This window comes from Battus philenor, unplaced genomic scaffold (genome assembly GCF_028537555.1).
Source record: "Battus philenor isolate CCGP_79_NKW_IND1 unplaced genomic scaffold, ilBatPhil1.0.hap1 SCAF_16, whole genome shotgun sequence".
In the NCBI taxonomy this organism is placed as follows: Eukaryota; Metazoa; Arthropoda; class Insecta; order Lepidoptera; family Papilionidae; genus Battus; species Battus philenor.
Window position 1 is genome coordinate 2,207,612 of NW_027181678.1, and position 20,187 is coordinate 2,227,798.

The following is a 20,187-nucleotide window of genomic DNA, read 5'->3' on the forward strand; positions in this document are numbered from 1 at the left end:
ACGTTGCAGTGAGCAAGCTCCTTAAAAACTTCATACAGGGTGATTGTTTATAGGTATATACGCTCATTTGTCGGCACAAAGCTATTACACTTTTAAATAATCATCCTGTATACCACACAAAAAATTAGGCCAAAATAAATCATTGATAGTAGTTAAAAATTCATACATTTATAATTTTACACATGCGAATAAACATGTGTAGTTTTCTCGCTTGTTCATTTATTTTTGACAATAGTGTTTTCCATGCTAAGCCAACACATAAATTAGATAATGATCTATTTCAATCGATCACTATATACTTGATATATATGAATTAAATTTTCGTTGAAGAATTTAAATTTCTATTAGATACATTACATTAAATACAACATTAGAATAGTACAGATTAAATATAATTAAAGGCTATAATTAATGTTAGACGTCGAAGGATCTTCGATCACGATTATCTATTAGGCCGGTCATACTACTCGTTGCTTCAGTCACTTATATACTAGTTACATTAATTGACAGATATCATCTATCTACACACATGAAGCTATTGGCTATACACGAAGACTCTCTCCATATTTATTTATATCTAGTTTATTAAACTCGATCCTCACTGCAAGGCAAAGGCCTTTCCCAATGATATCTACGGGAGGAATATACCATAATCAGGCACTTGGCAGGAGAGTTGGTGATCGCAGTGTGGTATTATGGTACGCAAGGTACGCTGGTACCCATTTTTGAAAACTCATGAGTAGTGGCATTCTTAACTAATTAACCTCAAAGTGTGAATTATATAAGATTTTCTCCCTGGTATCGAACCAGCGACCTGTGATCGTAAGTCTCAGTCCTCCACCACTGGGCTACCACTAATAATGACAGTACGAGTCAAAAATGAGTTGTAATACGGTATTACAGACATTTGTAAATTTTACAATGATATACCGATTTGTTTTGCGAGGTATCTTAGATAAATAACCATTTAAAAGTAAATATTAGTTTGTGGAATATCATTACAGAGGTACAGTATCCGGTAATGAATATTGCACATCGACCTTTGGAAAGAGACAATCGGCTAATTATAATATATATATATATATATATATATATATATATATATATATATATATATATATATATATATATATATATATATATATATATATATTTAAATTCAAGTGTAATTTCAAAATAAAATCAATAACAAAAAGCTTTGAATAGTAAATAAATAATAGTCTTCCAATAAGTATAACAGCTACTTCATTACCCAGTTGGTATATTCAACGTAATCAAAACTAAAAACACACGTTATCAGAGATTCAAAAGTATGGAGACAGTCTACGTATATGATACCATTTATAGACATTTTAATTTAATATATACTCAATAAGATTTACCAAATATGGCTATGGCATAGTCTATCTTAACTGCGATCAACATAAAAATACATGTTTTTTATATATATTTAATAAGGCCGATATTTCGTTATTATTTTAAAATATAATACTATGTTCAAAAAGTAAAGTGGTCTCAATCGTGTCAAAACGGTTGCCGCATGGGCTGTTTAAGTTTGCTGAATAGCCAGAAGTCACACAGAGCCAAATCAAAAATCACTTAATTTTTTTTTTTCAAATAATTAAACGTTTTTGACACCGTTCGAGACTTGAGGCGTTCAAAAAACTTGAAAATTTTGACACAAATACGTGTCTGCGATAATTAAACGTTTTGACAAAGAGACGCTTGGCAAAGTTTACAGGCAGTTCCACCAAACTAGGAAAAAAAACGTGACTTCTTAATGCCCCAGAATTATAAATGACTATCTCACCTTACTTTTTAATCACAGTATACGGACGAAAGTACTGGCTGAATGAACGAATGATCTTTGCCTTTCTCAAGAAAGTAGAGAAAAAGTTAGGTTTTATACATACATATATATACATATATTAAGTTAAAAACTACGACGAGAATATATAAAGTTCATAGTTGTATATGTGCATAAATATACTTATACATATAAGAGTATTAATAATGTGAGAATTAGAATTCTATACACATTTTAATTACTTTTAAAATATGTATGCATTTTATTTACAACGATTACATGTAAACATTAATATATTTACACAGTACAGTACAGACACACACGTGCAATTATAGAATCAATTTCAAGAACATAAAGTTTACGTTAGGTTAAATTTGAGTATGTACATTAAATATCATATAATTTAGTATTTGTTACTTCTCTAAAATAGAAGTTATGCATTATTGAAAATATAAATTATTATTAACATGAGGAATAGTTTCAACTAATCTACCATGTATATAAATAATTAAAAGATGAAAACACCTTAATTTCTCTTTATATGATTTATATGTTGAGACGATTATGATTATAAAGAAATAATGAAGGCGACTTCTTAGTCTCGGAATTCGAAAATCGATACTTAATCGAATGCTGTATTATTTTAAATACCGGTAAAAATAGCTGGTCCATAATAAGTTATCAAAGCCACTACAATATGTATCCTGTGCATCACGTTGCAAATTTATATCAAAAAAACATTTCCTTCATAATATTTACACAGTACCTGCATGGATAAATATTTTAAGAATAAATATATATTCAACATGATTTCGAATATTAATAATAGGATATATAAATACAATTTAAAAGTACCCACATGTATAAGTTGCAAAAATAGGCATAAGTTATTGTAATAACTTTTCTGCATGGATGTACCTAAGTAATACATCTCTACAATACATACAATAGGTTTTTATCTATACCTATTTTTCACTGCTACCCGCAGCCAGCGACTTATCTCGATCTTAACCATGTCATCGGTTCACTTAGTGGGTGATCTAACCTCGCCGTCTCCATCAGCTTGTGGTCGCCACTCTATAACCTTCAGGCACTACCAGCTATCAGACAAGCAACACTTCGAACTACGTTGGTATCTTATCAAACCCAAATACATTATGACACTTATTAGATAAAAATAATAATAATCGACAATCATTATTATGAATTATGATATGTATCGATTTTATAATAACGAAACATTTACTACATTCTTATTAAATACATTAATATATATTTACACACATATGTATAGTTACATAAGAGTATTAAAAGATACAGAAATATTTATATCATATAGTTAAGGAGTTACACATATTAGACCTCACGCTTTAAGTGAAAGAGATAGCGATAACTATTCACCGGATAGTTTATATAGCACTCTCTCACGCATTATTTAAGCTAGTGAAAGAGACAGATGATTGTAATTGCCGTGTAAAGATGCTTTTACACTTGGCTGCATTTTAAAGGTGCATAAATAACATTTCTTTCATTAGAAAAATCGTCATTATCACACTGTATAAATTTTAAATGTTTTTGCCAGTTGCAGTTTTCTCTTTACAATCCTAGACAGGATTTTTTTACTAATGTAAACGCATTCTTACATATATACTAACTTATTAGGTAATAAGTTTAGCGTTTTTATATATATAGTAATGTAACTTATACATTGATATATATTTATGTATACTATTACATAGATTTATTTAATAATCAAATATTAATTTACTACCAATTAATATTGTATTTATTTATATTAATGTAATTTAAAACCGCGTATTGATGTTTTAATATGTAATATCGTTAGAGATGAGTAAATTTTAATTACAATCACATTTGTTGCAGATATTAGCCATGGTAAATATCCACTTATTGAAACATAGGCTAGAAATATAATCTATGCTATATTATATGTAAATTATGACACCTAGAGTGTTGATTCATATATGAATCATTATTTATATATATTTATTAATTATACATTATTTTATACCCATACATGCTATCAAGACATGCAGACAGACATACAATCATAGAACAAACTTGCAATATTTGTAACATTCCAGTAACACCTAGAAATAAATTCGATTAATTGATTTATACTCAAGTCAGTCCATTCAAATTAAAACTACCTTCAATTAGGAACGCCATGTTGAAGGAAGTTTTAATTTTAGTTTTGAGAGCGACCACAGAACTCATATCACGCCAGACCCTATGTATCATAACCGAACGGTTACGTCATCATCGAGGGTTACCTCCAGCTCGCAGCAAGATGCAAGCTCCTCAAATGACATGCCGTCGAGGGTCATGGTGATGGAGGAGATGCTTTTAAATAGCGCCTCCGGGTCCAGATCTTCGGGTAGTTTGGTGAGAAACTGCGCAGCGGCTATGAAGTCCATGTCTTTCAACTCATCTTGATAGAGATGGAGTATGCCTGTAATGATAGAGGAGTTGATATATCAAACATGTTTTTTTATGTTAAAAACGTTTTTCTCTACTTTAATATATTATTGAAATCTTTTATTACATGATTTTATTCACTGTTTATTGTTTACGCCCTCATATGTGACTTCTCTTCCCTGATTTAGTCTTTCCTATTACAGGAGGAGTTTTATTGACCTGGACTTCTTTCAAAATTGGCCAAAAGTGAACGTTATTGATAGTTTCGGACAGAATAATTATTTTAGTTTATAAATAAAGTATGCTATAATTTTATATGACGAATTTGTTTCTAATACACGTTTCTATTTTATTTTTATATTGCCGTGTCATTTGACGAAAAACGTTTACATGGAGCCGCATGCAGCCCTCGGGCTTAGTTTAGTTTGTCACCTCTGATTATATAGATACAAATGCGTAGCTATTTAGGATAAAAGATTTATACTTAAATATTCTTCGGTAGCAATTTATTACGCTTTAAGGTATGTGTGTGTATATATATATTTATACATGTGGCCACTACTCACCAAGTGCAGCGTTGAAGAGGAAGGTGTCTCCGTCACGTAGGAACACGTCCCAAACCCTGCATGCCGCGTCCAGAGGCATCGCCTTAGCATAAGCCGTATACAACCATTCCACCAGATATAGCTCCGGCGCCACCAAATCAGCTAACGCCGGCAGGTTGTACCTGAGCAGTCTTCCGTACGCCTTCCACAGCCGCTGTCGATATAATTTTTAGACTTATTATAACTTTGAATTAAGAAATAATATATAAGAGTGCTATGATCGGATCTCTGTTTGTTTTTTTTTTCTGACCCCCGCTATTGGGGGCCTCTCGTACCCCTATTTATGGTGGGACAGGGACTTTATTTGCAATTTAATTTTTCACATGATTTTCTATTTTCTCTCTCTTCTTTCTTATTTTACTTTCTCTTTCGGTCTATTATCTATCATTCATGCTACATTTCTACTTTCTTACCCTTTTGCTCTGTTCATCTATCATTCTTTCCTCTTTTCTTATTACATTTTTTCATTTTACATTTTTACTTATTTTCTATAATACATTATATATCACATTTGAGTTTTATTTTATCACATTTCTTATTGTATATTTGGATTGGATCTCTGTGTTGTATTCTAGATATTTCATTAGGTTAAGCTTTCATTCCAGACAATTATATCAATTTCTTCTTGTATTCTTTTCTAGACGTCGCAAGTTATAACTATGAAATATTAAAAACCGTAAATAAAGTGCAAACAAAACAATGAAGAATGAGAGATCCAAAGCAAGATAGTCTAGTCCTCATATCACTTCTTGTATCGTGAGGTTTAAGAGAAGTGATGTTTATACCTGCATAGCCGCTCCGTCCCGAGTGAAAGCGGCACGAAGAACAGGCCCGTCCAGCAGGTTGGCGAAGCACACAAACGCCTGTGGGGCTTCCATGTTGAGGATCAACACGGCGGCAATGAAAGACATACCCTGGAATAAACACAAACTTACACATACACATAGAAATATTTAAATTAAAACAGGTATTTTATACAGGTTGATTAGTGTGAAAGCTTAAAGGGGTGAATGTATAGCTTGCCAGCAAAAAGCTATAAAGATTTTAAAACTATTTCCAATTATTCTGTATAAAGTGTCCACTCTGAAAGATTTAACAATTTTTTTTCTGTCGAAATGTGATAGACTAATAACGTCGGGCTGTATAAAGTCTAAAAGGGACATGAAAGTAGACAATAATTAATTTTAACAGGTAGTAATTAGATTAAATAAGAAAAGGACCAATATTTAGCCACTTCCGCACATGCAGTGGTAGTCGTGCAACAAAGTGCACCGCCCGCCAGCCCGCTGATAAATGCGTATGCGGCAAACAATGCGAATTACACAACTGCCACCGTTAAACCACTCAACACGTGTTTCACACCTCCACAGGGCATCTTCAGGAGTTATGTTGTATGTATATTGTATGTCACTATTGTATTGTGTAACATAATGCGTTTATCAACGGGCTGGCGGGCGGTGCACTTTGTTGCACGACTACCACTGCATGTGCGGAAGTGGCTAAACATTGGTCCTTTTCTTACTTAGGATGGACTTTCGCAAGGTAACGCCTGATTCCATTAATTAGTAATTAGATTTTTAATTACTTCATGCTTTACGCCATTTATTAATGCTATACGTCATGTATTATTTTTAATACCATAAGTTCATAAGAAACGTGACAATATGTTCCATAATCAGATATGATTGTTGACTCGATAAAGGCTACTTTCAGTACCTATTACTTACCCTATTTATGTCACGAGATGTTGTATATGTGCGCTATCTATAATATCTAACTATACTAAAATATACGAAATTGGCATATGCTAGAATTTTCTTGGCATAGCATGCAGCTACTTTCCGAGGCCTTGACTATATCTAGTTGAGTCCATCTAGTAGAGCTCTACCCATGCCGAGTCCACTAGCTCGTGGTCGCCAAAACGATCTTACATAAATGATCACTGTAAATCATTTATGATGAGATTCTATAACTCATGTAATAGTTCTCTATAAACAAGTTTTTTCCTCTTACCTGTATATATCCGATGTCTGGTCTATAGCACACATAGGCGGCCAGCAGTTCATGCAGTACGTCGAAGTACGGCCCGCCCGGTTGGAAGATGCAAAGGTGAGGGAATGTCCTGGCAATATCCAGCTGAATCAACTCCATTGAACACTCGTCGCTATAGTCCAATAGATTAGGGTTCGATTTGGAACAACACTTCTTTGGACCTGTTTCAACGGTTAACGTTTTGAGATTTTGTTCGCTGAAATTCCTCGGTATGCCTAATCGAGGTTTCTCGTCTACGCTGTCGTCTGCTTTAGACTTCTCCGGTACCTTCAGTCTCTCTTCTTTGGACAGCCGATCTGTGTCCATTTCCTCGTCACCTCCGTTATCACACCCGCAGGCGTCTTTGTTCTTAACTTTTAACTTCTTTCTTCTCTGCTGTGCTTCTTGGAGTCTCTCCTTCGCTTTCACCACATACTCCTGGTACATTTCGGGCGTTATCTTCAGCTTGTTCTCGATCGCGAGCTGCCAGACTTTACCGCGTATCGAAGGTGGCAGGCCGCTCCACCAGAGTTCGAGAGTTCGCTTTGCGTATTTCCTGCAATTAAATTAATATTTATGTTTACTTAACCTATATACCATTATTTTCTAACCTTTTTTGTAGCATGCCCCACCTTAGCCTTTCTAAAATTCTTTCAAAAAATTTATACAAGTATTTAAATCCCCGACCTGGTAGCCGTTATGGGAATAGAAAAAGTTTTTGATTTCCATTTCGAGATCGTAAGAAGATATGATCGAAATTTGATATATTCTCTGGTTCTCTCGCCTTTGCTAAATTTAACGTTAGTAAAATTTTAACTTCTTTTAAAAACTGTCGGGAACCTAAAATTTAATAAACAAGTTGTGATTATTATATATTAGGAATTACATAAAAAAATTCTTTATACTTAGTTGTTAGTTGATTTAGTCATTAAATGATATCGGTGTATATTCAGAGTTTTGAACTAGATAAAATTACTAATTTTTACTATTGTATATATAAAAGTTGTATCATAGAGGTATCAGTTGTATTTGTATATGTATATATATATATATATATATGTATGTGTATGTGTGTGTGTATATACATATATATATATATATATGTGTGTATGAGTGTGTGTGTGTGTATCGTTGGTGTACAAATTACACGTCATATTTATCAATTATAACATACATGTATTTATATTTCAGCAACAATTGTGTAAACCACATGTTTACATTAGACTTATCCTATTCGTCATCAACGTGTAATTTTTATTTATGTATTAATTTAACAAATTTCTTAAATATAGCATCTATTGCTTTTATAATTAAGTTGGTCTTTGTGTGAACGGAAATCCTACTCGAACTCACTATTCAGTGAGACATGTGTACTGCCCAAAAAAAATACTGTATTTATATTTATATAACAAATAATACAAAGAAATATGTAATGCTAGCGAAACATCGTCATACTTTCAAATAGTATCGACAATCCGCGCATATAATTTAGATACGAATTTACAAATTTGTCAATTTGCTTATCCGACATAATATAATTTAAAAATATCCGAATATGTTTAAGCAAAACCAGTTCATCAGTATTTTCACCGCATCACAAATTATTCGATATTGTTAATTAAATACTAGCTTTAACCTGCGACTTTGCCTGTGTGAAATTTAACAAAAAATACACTTCGATTTTTTTCATTTGTATTTTATGTAAACCGGACACGAATTTCACAATTCACATAAATTCTTATATCACCTGCAACACGAAACGTCATCATTCGTTCGCTACTTTCGTTTCTATTCAAATCAACGTGAACTGTCACGCAAATATATTAAATTCGTTGGAATGACAGTCGCGCCATCTGTCGAAAATTGGTCACACATACTTAGAAACCTTCATAGACTCATGCATAACAACTTTGCTAAAGATCATCTCATGATCAAATGTATAGTTTACGATTCTATAAAAGACATACAGCTAAATATTTATTTTTATATATACAGATACTGTAAACAAGGTGACTGTTTACAGTATCTATATGTATAAAACAACAACATATAAAATCTATTATTAAAGGAAAACAAATTATTTTAAAATATTTAAACTTTTTTAAAAATTTACACATTTTAACCTGTTTTTGTGCGGTAAAAAGGGAGCGCATAAAAATATCTCGCCTAGAAAATAACTCAAAGCCGTACGAATTAAGTAGGAATTGCTAAAATATACATAACCATTATTATTATTGGTCGATGACAAAATCAACGTCGCGGGATGTGGGCAGTGCAAGACTGATCACTAGACTGATGACACAGAAGACTGATGAAGACTGATTACTATATGAGTACTCGTATACATTACAGTAGCCGTCTATCGGCTGACGTGAACGAATGAATGAATGAATTAATTAATTATTCTTCATACTCTGACAATACACTGACTTGTAGTGAACCGGTTCAAAATCGTTTCCGTCGCTTAATAAGTATCTTTAATTGCAGTCGTTTTTATCGACCCATTTTTGAGGCCTCTTAGAAGTCATTTATTTTAAATATAATTTTCACACTTAACAATATCAATTACTCTTCTTATTCCATTCTACATATGTTCTTTCATTCACTTATCATTTAATTACATTCCATACACACTTCGCCTCTTTCCTAAACCACGCCCCTTTAGTATATCACTGTAAAGTTTCAATTTTGTTTTTTACACCGAGACTTACACTTTTGTTATATTATTTCTATATTTTATTTATTCTAACATTTTTTTATTTTCACTTGCAGTCGTTTAAAGTTAACTTTTGTTGCCATGTTGTTGGTAATCAGCTTTAAAGGCGATCGGTGTGGAAGGGTTGCCAATACACCCCCTAGTAAAGGAGCGCTGGAACCTACCTGCCTAATCCAATTAGACGTCGACGTAAGAAGGCATCTACTACTTGTCTCCACAAGCTAAGCTAGCAGCCATATTTATAATCGGACACTTTGTCGTAACAAATGAACGAAGAACATTAACTACGGAATAACATTAATGTTAACATTGAAACATTTTTTTCTTCATTTCAATTAATTAAGATTATAGATACTAGACAAAACAAGATATCATAATGTACATTTGTAATATTTTATAAGTCGTAATAACAGCTAATAAATATATTGTAAATAATAAACAATAACTATGTTTGCAAAGAGCATCTGTTGAGTTTCTTTCCCGCTCTTCTCTGAAGAAATGCCGACATTTTATGTTGATTAACGATTGAAAAATGCCTGTAATAGCCTATTCGAATAAAGAATATAAAAATTTTTGGTTTTAACTAATCTAAATTGCTTAGTATATTAATGTTGCGATACATAAAGTTCACCAAAAACTGTTAACTATTATCATAAAATTTTTATTCCACCGCCATTTAGAAATACATACTACCCACTACCTTGCATAAGAAGTATTTTTTTTAATAAATAAATATTTATCGACGGATTCATCTCCAAATGGTCAACTTTACTCGACATTTTAATACTAGGAAGTGACTAAGGATTTTATTACATAATTCATGATGTTGAAACATGTTTACAGTATTCTTGCATTAAATACATAGGATTATTACAAACAAGTTTCCAGAAGATGGACAGCAGCGTTCTGTGTACCATAATACCCCATTGCGATCGCCAACGCGCATGCCAAGCGAGGCAATTACGGTATATCCCCCCATAGATGTCTTTGGGGGAGGCCTATACCTTGCTGTGGGCATCATGTCAAGTCTCGACACATTGTACTGAATTTGGAATACGCAAATTTTAGTTCTCTTTAATATCTAAACCTGATATATTTTCGTTGAACCCCGCTTACAAATTGTGAAACCTCATTCTTTGTCATGCCAACGTAGACCATATCGAATCTCTCTGGGGGTCCCATTGGACCGCTTTAGGTAGCTTTTCAACTAACAAACGCTCTTCTAAGAGAAACGCACAAGATCTAGTTGGACTTTGAAACTTGACCGACAATCTGGTATATTTGAATAAGGCAGAACAATACATCAGATATAACCTAGGTATTTTTTAGATTCATTAGTCTTAGTCTGACGAATTTATAAAGGCCAGAAAGACGAACAAAAACCAGCACCTATCGAATATAGTAGAAACTTGATATGTTTATCCAGGTGCAAACTATTCGGCCGGATTACAACTGTTACCAACGATTACAATTGAGGCTAATAGTACTAAACATTGTTTCAGCACGCGTCACGCATCGGTTGGAGGAATAATCGAATATTTTTGCAATACTGCTATAACTGCGCTAGCGTGTGCATAAGTTCTTTTGTACCGGCCGATAATATTCTGCGAATTATTTTTAATTAGAAAAAAAATTACATCGATACGATACCGATTAATTAAACGATAATCGATATCGATAACTGTTTCAAACATCGATTTTCTTTTTACATCATTTAATAATTATTATAAATCTATTATGAAATCTTTTGATGGAAATTGATCTTTAAAAAAAATTTAACCCATTTAATCATTCGAATAACTAACTTATTGGTTTGTATTAGTAAGACATATAATTTAATTTTTATTTTATTATTTACACACACTTATAAATTGTCAATTATTTTGACGTTATTAGTAAGCTACCACTGGCTTGTAACGCTGATACAGAGAAGAGGCTGTTAGGCAGAAACTCAACTGTTACTCTTTTTAGATACAATTTCACAATATGTATACATTATAATATCGATACTGCCAATATGATCACAAAAGCTGGCAGACGACCTGGTTAAGGTCCAGGACGGACATCGTGGGAAGGGTATAAAAAAGTGATATTTCAAGTGTTCTTAACAGCGCCAAAGTGTTTTTAAATATAGGTATTTAAAAAAAAATAACTAACATGTTATGCCAATCGGGTAGTATGGTACGCGACCACTCGTGGGCATGACGTGCCAGACGCTCCTCCAAACGCAAGGACTCGTGCAGACGCGCCAGCCGAGCAGCTGCTTCTCGCTCCACTCGCCGCCGAGCCGCCTGCACCATGCGTGCGTGCTCCGCCTTGTGCCGCAAAGCCTCCTCCGTGCACTTCGCCGGGAGGTTCGACGGCCTGAAAACGTCAATGTTTAATTAGTTAACATGAAAACCAAATTCAAGCACATTCACCACATACAATCACATTAAAGTGCATAGTATTGTAACTTAAAGAAAATTTGTCACAAACTAACTTCGGTCTGCCAAACGACAACACGTTGATAAGACCTTCACGAGGTAAAAAAATTTTTGTTTTTTTTTTTATTTGTAATTGGAACAAATGATATTCAATGGCACAATACAGAAATGTTGAAATCTACGTATTACATATCCAAAAAATACGCACATAGGTTAACTTAAATGGAAACGGTACGAAACATTTCAGTTATAAATGGATAGTCAAGAATTAAACCTTGTTTCAGATAACAAATCTCTGAGACTCCATAAAGAGCTTCGGTACAAGCAGCTACATATTAGTTTTATAACAAGATAATCCCTTGAAGTCAGTAAAGACGGTAGGCATTTATGATCCAAGGTAGACTTATATCTCTACAACTGGACGAAAGGTTCGAGCTTTACGGCTATTTAAAACATCAGAAACTAAACCACGACGAAAAACCAATCATAAATACACTGTATGTGTATATATATATATATATATATATATATATATATATATATATATATATATATATATATATATATATATATAACTTCATGATTAAGTCAACTCTTCAACGTGGATACTTGATACGGGCTGTTAGCTTCATGCTATTTATTTTAGATAAGACATCTTCCTATTAATTACTCCCTTAGGAAAGATTAATAACAAATTCATTTCGATACATCTTGAAGTCATTTCACACCTCAAGTCTCCTTTACTATCAATAAGAACCTTGTGAAATCAAATTATTCGTATAGGCAAACACAGCGTGTAAGACTAGATTAAAAAAAAGACATTATCTCTACAAGTGCGCAAACGCATAAAGAAATCTAAAACATGCATGTACAACATTTACAATTATATTTTCCACGAACATAACGAGAGGAAAAGGTGAACGACCCACATTGCCAATAATTCTATCCGCGATAACTTCAAAGGGGTTAAACACCTCTATGATCTCGATTTGTTGTAACTTAATGTATTTTTATTACACCTAATTTCATTGACCTCTAACACAAAGGCTAGGTTAGCTAAAACTAAAATTTTATTAAAACATATGCTGTTGTTGTTACAGTACAGAACATAAAATAAATCATTTATTTAGGTTTCAATTGTAATTTATTAATTATAATATTATATAATTCTGACAACATAGCAATTAGCAGTAACACTGACAACTGTCACTTTTTCTACACAACTACTACAACTGTTCATTATGTCATTTATTATAATTTCCAAATTTCCGTGTTACAACTAACATTACCAACATAATAATATGCACATGTAAAAGAACTTATTAAATAATAATAGAATGTAAGACAAGACTCTAATGTATTAAAAAGTCTAATCTAAACAAACCTGTGATATTAAAAGATAATGATAGAAAATTTAAGAATAAAATAAAGATTAGAAATAAAATTGTACTTAAGAGTAAAAAAGATGATGAAAGGAAGGCGTTGAAAGCAAGAAGGAATGAAAGAACAAAATAAAATTGCAAGATATTGTGAAGGATAAAAGGAAAGAATAAAAGAAATTGAGAAGAATGAAAGTGAGTGTAGAATAAAGATAAAACCCTGAGAAAAATATTTATAAATAAAGTCCCTGTCCCAAACAAAATAGGGGTACGAGAGGCTCCCAATAGCGGGGGCCATAAAAAAACACATTACCAACATAGGTCTTATTTCTCACCTCTGGCAACATCTTTATTACATCGTTATGCAAGTCCCGAAACTAAGCGAAATCATTTTATTTGACAACAAGTCAAAATATGTTCCACAGTTTCCTTACAAGAATTGCTTAGCAGTCAGACGGTTTAAAAGACATTATTACACTATAAAGATATAAAAATGTTCATAACACCGTCCCCCCATGTGAAAATCACACGAAGGGTCCGACCCCTATTCCAGACTGAATAGTTCAATGCAATAGTGAATCAATATCTATACGTCTGCCGAGATAGGGTTCCGTATACACTAGCAATAGTTTCTCGTAGCTTTAAGATCAATAATATAATCATTTTGTTTCGATAAATCTAAACAAACCATATATCAGCCTTGTCAGTTAAACGATATGTTTTGCCTTTAACAGTGCGTTTTAAATATTTAATGGAATCAGGCGTTACGTGAAGTCCATCCTAAGTAAGAAAAGGACCAATATTTAGCCACTTCCGCACATGCATGAGTGATTTGGCGGTGGCAGTGATTGTGTGATTCGCATTGTTTGCCGCATACGCATTTGTCAGCGGACTGGCGGGCGGTGCACTTTGTTGCACGACTACTGCTGCATGTGCGGAAGTGGCTAAATATTGGTCCTTTTCTTACTTAGTGCGTTTTAAAGTTTAAACAAGTTCTGTGTAATCCATGACTTTTTGAACTTCCCTCGCAGTAACTTTACCACCAGGTGATGGAAATTCGCTCGATGCGAGCACCGCAAGATGGGCCATTGTGACAATCTTTGAAAGAGACTTATGCTTTGCAGTGTTCTATCATTATTTTTGCGTAAAAACCATCTTCTGTTCTTCTTCTGCTTTTCAATCGAATGAAGCTTAAGGCATGGAGACCTCCCTACGCATCTATGAGAACTTTACACCACCTATGATGCTGTATACCGTTGTGGTCGTACTACCACAACCACGTAATATCCAAAATCATGCCTTATCTTCTTGTGAAATAAGATAATATCGCTGTCTCTTTCTGTGTATCTTTACATATCCTGTTTATTTTAAGTGTAGCAAAAGCAATTAATTTTTCTGTTTATCGTTTTATGGTTGAACACAACCAAGTAATCGCCAACTATAAGGAAAAAGATTCTATTTATTTTACTTATAAAATATGAAAACAGCGTTACTCAGAAATAATAACAAGTTATACTACTTTAAAACAACTTAAAGATTACATTTATGACTTGCTACAACGTTATTAAAGTATAAGTTATATTTTATTAACTCCGGATCGTACGGATATACCGGAGATTTACCCGAACATCCACCCTAGCCAGGACAACACATAATGGATTCTTTATGAATGGAAAGGGGCTACAGATTCATACAAGAACAGATAAATCACTTTGAAGGACCCTCCGAAATTCAGGCTATTGTTACAAGGATATACAGGGTGCAATCACCCTTCAAAGCTTTTGCTATTTGCAATCACCCTATATACAACGATCACTCTGAAACTATATCGGAATGCCACAGGTCTATAACTTCTGGCAGTGTAGAATCTACAGAAACGAACAGACACATTTATTAATTTAATGTTTATATATATACTTAGTCTGGCCATAAATACTGTTACTATTCAAAAAAAGAAAATATTACGTTTGAATTTGGAATCTGTCATTTTTATATGATTGCTTGATGTGTTTTCTTATTTTCGCGCCATTATATTGTTAAATATTTTGTTATATTAAAATGGAGTGGGGTGATAAAGAGAACCGAATCGCTGTGATTGCCTTACATAAAGTAGGTATGGAGAAAAGTGCAATTTTTAAAACCCTCCACCCGCTTGGTATTAGTCAAATGTTTGTTTACCGGGCTATTGATAGGTACAATGATACCTCCTCTGTTTGTGACAGAAAAAGATCTGGCCGTCCACGTACCGTTCGTGTGAAAAAGGTGATTAAAGCAGTTAGGGAAAGAATTCGAAGAAATCCTGTCCGTAAGCAAAAGATTTTATCTCGGGAGATGAAGATAGCTCCTAGAACCATGTCGCGTATATTAAAAGATGACTTAGGACTTGCAGCCTATAAGAGACGTACTGGTCACTTCTTAACTGATAATTTAAAGAAGAATAGGGTGGTAAAATCCAAACAACTACTTAAGCGGTACGCAAAGGGAGGTCACAAAAAAATTTTGTTTACGGATGAGAAAATTTTTACAATTGAGCAGTATTTTAATAAACAAAATGACCGTATTTATGCTGGAAGCTCTAAAGAAGCTTCGCAATTAGTAAACAGAGTACAACGTGGGCATTATCCCACTTCAGTGATGGTTTGGTGGGGTGTTAGCTATGAATGGGTGACTGAGCCATATTTTTGTGAAAAAGGTATTAAAACGTCGGCACAAGTTTATCAAAATACCATTCTTGAGACGGTAGTTAAGCCTTTAACTAACACCATGTTCAATAACAAAGAATGGTGCTTTCAACAAGACTCGGCACCGGGTCATAGAGCTCGATCCACCCAATCTTGGTTGAAAACTAACGTTCCGGACTTTATCAGCACTGAAAACTGGCCGTCGTCAAGTCCTGACCTAAATCCATTGGATTATAATTTATGGTCAGTTTTAGAGAGTAAGGCTTGCTCTAAACGCCATGATAATTTGGAGTCCCTAAAACGATCCATTCGGTTGGCAGTGAAGAATTTTCCTCTAGAAAGAGTTCGTGCTGCTATTGATAACTGGCCTCAACGTTTAAAAGACTGTATTGCAGCCAATGGAGACCACTTCGAATAAACATTGTATATTTTTAATAGTTATATATTGATGTATTAAACTAACTCACTATGAAAGGAATAAATGTTACGTATAAAAAAAAAATCGTGCTTTTCTTTATAACAATATTTATGGCAAGACTAAGTATATATATATATATAATTAATTTATGTAGCAATTCTTATTTTAGAAACGATTCTTCTTATTATATCATCGTGTCTTTGAAACCAGTGAGATTATGTATATCATAGAGTGATATCAAATGTCCTATACATTTATCTCTTTAAATATTTTACACCTATAACTAATCATCCTGTATTCATAGTGTAAACGTAGTATATCTTTTTATTGTTTAATATACATTTATATTTCGTAAACCCAAGACTTGGCTATAAAACAAATATGTATTTTAACACGCTATGCTGATTTTTAAGAAAGTCCCCTTCAGCCCATGCGCCGCTTTGATGCATTAATGTCGTGGAGACAGTGTTTTTCATCGCATTTGAAAATAGTTTGAATTTAAAACGAAATTCCTATAGACATTCACTCAAGTTGTTTTACTACTCTACCGTTTGAATCCGTTATATAAAATGCTATCGAAATTGTTCTTCAATTGACAATATTTCTGTTCTACGCTGTTCTTGGCCCCGAGCAGACAAAAATTTATTTAGTCATGATCGTCTAAATTAATCGTAAAATTTAGTTACAGATGGACTGACGTGGCGCTTAAAGTGCAAGACATTATTATTTTATTTACTTCTGTTATAATAAAACTGTCTTCCACTTGTCTTGAATTGACATTGAATCGTTATATATGTATTTAATGAGTTCAATTGACACAATTAACATTTAAAAAAAAGAAATTTTGAATGTCACCTTGTGTCTTATTTATTTAATGTATATAAAAATGAATGTTTGTCTGTATGTCCTTTATAGAATCGTAAACTATACATTTGATCATTTGATGACCTTTAGCTAAGTTACTGTGGGCCTACCAAGGTTTCTAAGTTGATATGTCCAATTTTCGACAGATGGCGCTACACGTTTCAATGATTTTCATATATTGTCGTGACAGTTCATGTTGATTCAAATTGAAATCAAAACAGCGAACGAATGATGACGTTTCGAGTTGCAGGTGACATAAGAAATGTAAATTGTGAAATTCATGTCCGGCTCACGTAATTAAAATAAGAATAACTATAAATTTGTTTGTTAAATTCCACACGAACGAAGTCGCAGGGTCGCATGTAAGACAGATTTCACTTTAGAATGAAGAACAGTTGAAGTAATATACCAAAATAACATAACTGCGTAATAATCATAATCTTGTAATTTATCAAGTCAAGTTATTCCCCCAAAACACTATAAAAATTACATACATATATTTCGATTTGGATGAAACTAAAAAAATAGTTACAATAAAAAAAAATAATAAATATTACATCGTAATATTGTTGTATAGCTAAAGTCATATATATAATATGTGTAGTGTGTCGGGTGAATTTGCTAGCGGCTGTATCGATTTAGAGAAGGGAAGCGTTCGACAAGGGTTTGCATTTCAAATGCGGTACAAACCTAAGGCAGTTTTACAAGTATACAAGAACTTTTACAAAACCATTCATTAATGCTAAGAACTAAAATCGTTAAAAAAATAAAGACACAAAAGGAACGTATTATTAAATTTAAAAATGCACTTCGTCAATTATTTTAAAATTATTAGTAAGTTAATATTGGCTCGGAATGTCGATTTGCTAAGAGTAAGCTAGAAATTCAAGAGTTGCTCTTTTTAAATGAAATTTAATTGATGTTCAAATGTACAAAATTATTCCAAGACTGTCTTTCTTGCACGCCATAAACGTTTTGGTCAAATTGTTAATTCTATAGAATTAATTCTATACAATATATTGTACTAGCTATCCCCACAGATCATACCACTAGGTGTTATTGACCGTTACTGATTATATATGTTACCATTTTAAAGTGATCGCTTTATTTATTGATTACAAATGAAAAAAAAATTTATGACCCATGGAGCAGTTTAATGATAATATAAATTTACAGCACATTAAATTTACACAGAGAACATATTGTTATATAAATATAGAATATGTACCGTCATATATGCTTCACTAAACTTTTATGGATAGTCATATAGATAAATCTAGTGAAGTAAAAGCATAGAAACTGAGTTCTATGTAAACACATATAATTTTGTGACCCCATTAAGACGACCGTAACTGTAAAAACAAATCCTAACGACACTACGCAGGGCACAAAAACCCTACAGCTGCGCGCAAATTGCAGCCGGCTTGACGCTCGTTACGAAGGCATTTCCACCTCACGTCACTATAACAGGGTTGTCTCTGACGCAAGGCTATCAAGTCACAGATAATAAAACAAATGTCACTATCTAAATAACAGGATAGACGTTTGGTTTTATGACAAACTTAGATGTTTCAAAAATAAAATTCAGAGAACAATGATAATGAACCTTCATTAATAAATTAATCATTGTTATTGCTTAATTGACAAATTTTCAATCTATCGTTTTAACGTAACTTGAATTTTGTCGTGGTGCTCCACGTCAACGAACAATCAAGTCTTTGCCCACTATAGAGGTACACGACGAAACAAAGATATCGCCAATTTGGAGCCAGATGTTTTGCAAGCAATAATTCAAAATTTCGTAAAAATCGCAGTTATGCATCAACTCGAAAGATGACCACATGAGCGATATGATTTTTTTAAATTGTCATCAATCTTACACTTTAAAGACAACCTTTTAAAACGATAAATCTCTTTATTTTAATTCTATAACAAAATCGCTGCCGGTTCAAATTATGACATTACTTTTGCACTATCTTTTATATCCGCCCAAATATTTTACTGAAACAAATTGCCTTCGGAGTTATGATCGACGATATACATCGTATAAGCGTATTAAAATAAAAAGGGGCTACAAGGGAGCTCATTATAAGGCGTGCATAAGCGTCATAATGTAGATGGCATGTGATTTCGGATGCCATAAACGACGGTTCAAAAACTCTATGCTTTTGCATTATCTCTGATGATGTTAATGCTTTTAGCCCTAAGGCTTTTACAGCTTCGTCAGTGCTGAGTGCACGGGGCGGAAGGGTCCGTCAACTAGATTTAAAAACTAGAAACTAAAAGCTGGTGGGGCGCCTACCAGTTGCACGGGGACGCTCGCACGTTGTTAAGGCTCTTCGTGGTAGAGCTTTAACGGGGTGTGTTGCTGGAGTGCGCTTGCGGGTTGGGACGGCAGCGTGGACCACAGGCGAGCCGAGGAGGGATCCGGATCCAACCACGGTCCATCCACGCTGTTCGCGGTTAGGGAGCGGGCTAACTTTTAAAAATTTATTTATTTTTAATTCTCTTAATCACAGCTAATAGCACTCTTGTTTATTATATTCGTTAATCTTGTTCTTTTATATATTTATTGCTTTTATGGCAAAATTCCAAATAGATCTGGCAACACTTTTTTAGTCACCAGTGAGGCGATGTTCTCTTCCTCTATTCTGTCTGCTTACTACTTTTGATAACACGCGTTTATAATTCGTTTACCTTTAAGTTGAAGGAAGCTATTATTACTTCAATCTGAATCAAATTTCTATCAAATTTAGCTTACCCGTTCCAATGATATACGCAAGTGATTATTGCAAATGAACCTTTGTGGATAATAACATAA

At 33.4% G+C, this 20,187-nt stretch overlaps 1 protein-coding gene across 1 annotated transcript in view; it reads right to left on the reverse strand.

The window, feature by feature from the left end:
• Positions 1-2,295: 2,295 nt before the first annotated feature.
• LOC137919557 (TBC1 domain family member 12-like) overlaps positions 2,296-20,187 on the reverse strand; it is a 76,618-nt gene continuing 58,726 nt past the window's right edge. Inside the window, exons 3-7 of the mRNA XM_068762654.1 lie at positions 11,756-11,962; positions 6,865-7,438; positions 5,637-5,765; positions 4,813-5,005; positions 2,296-4,280 (exon numbers count right to left, since the gene is read on the reverse strand). Coding sequence (XP_068618755.1) covers positions 4,066-4,280; positions 4,813-5,005; positions 5,637-5,765; positions 6,865-7,438; positions 11,756-11,962 — 1,318 coding nt within the window. The 3' untranslated portion in view covers positions 2,296-4,065. The remainder of the gene's footprint in view (positions 4,281-4,812; positions 5,006-5,636; positions 5,766-6,864; positions 7,439-11,755; positions 11,963-20,187) is intronic.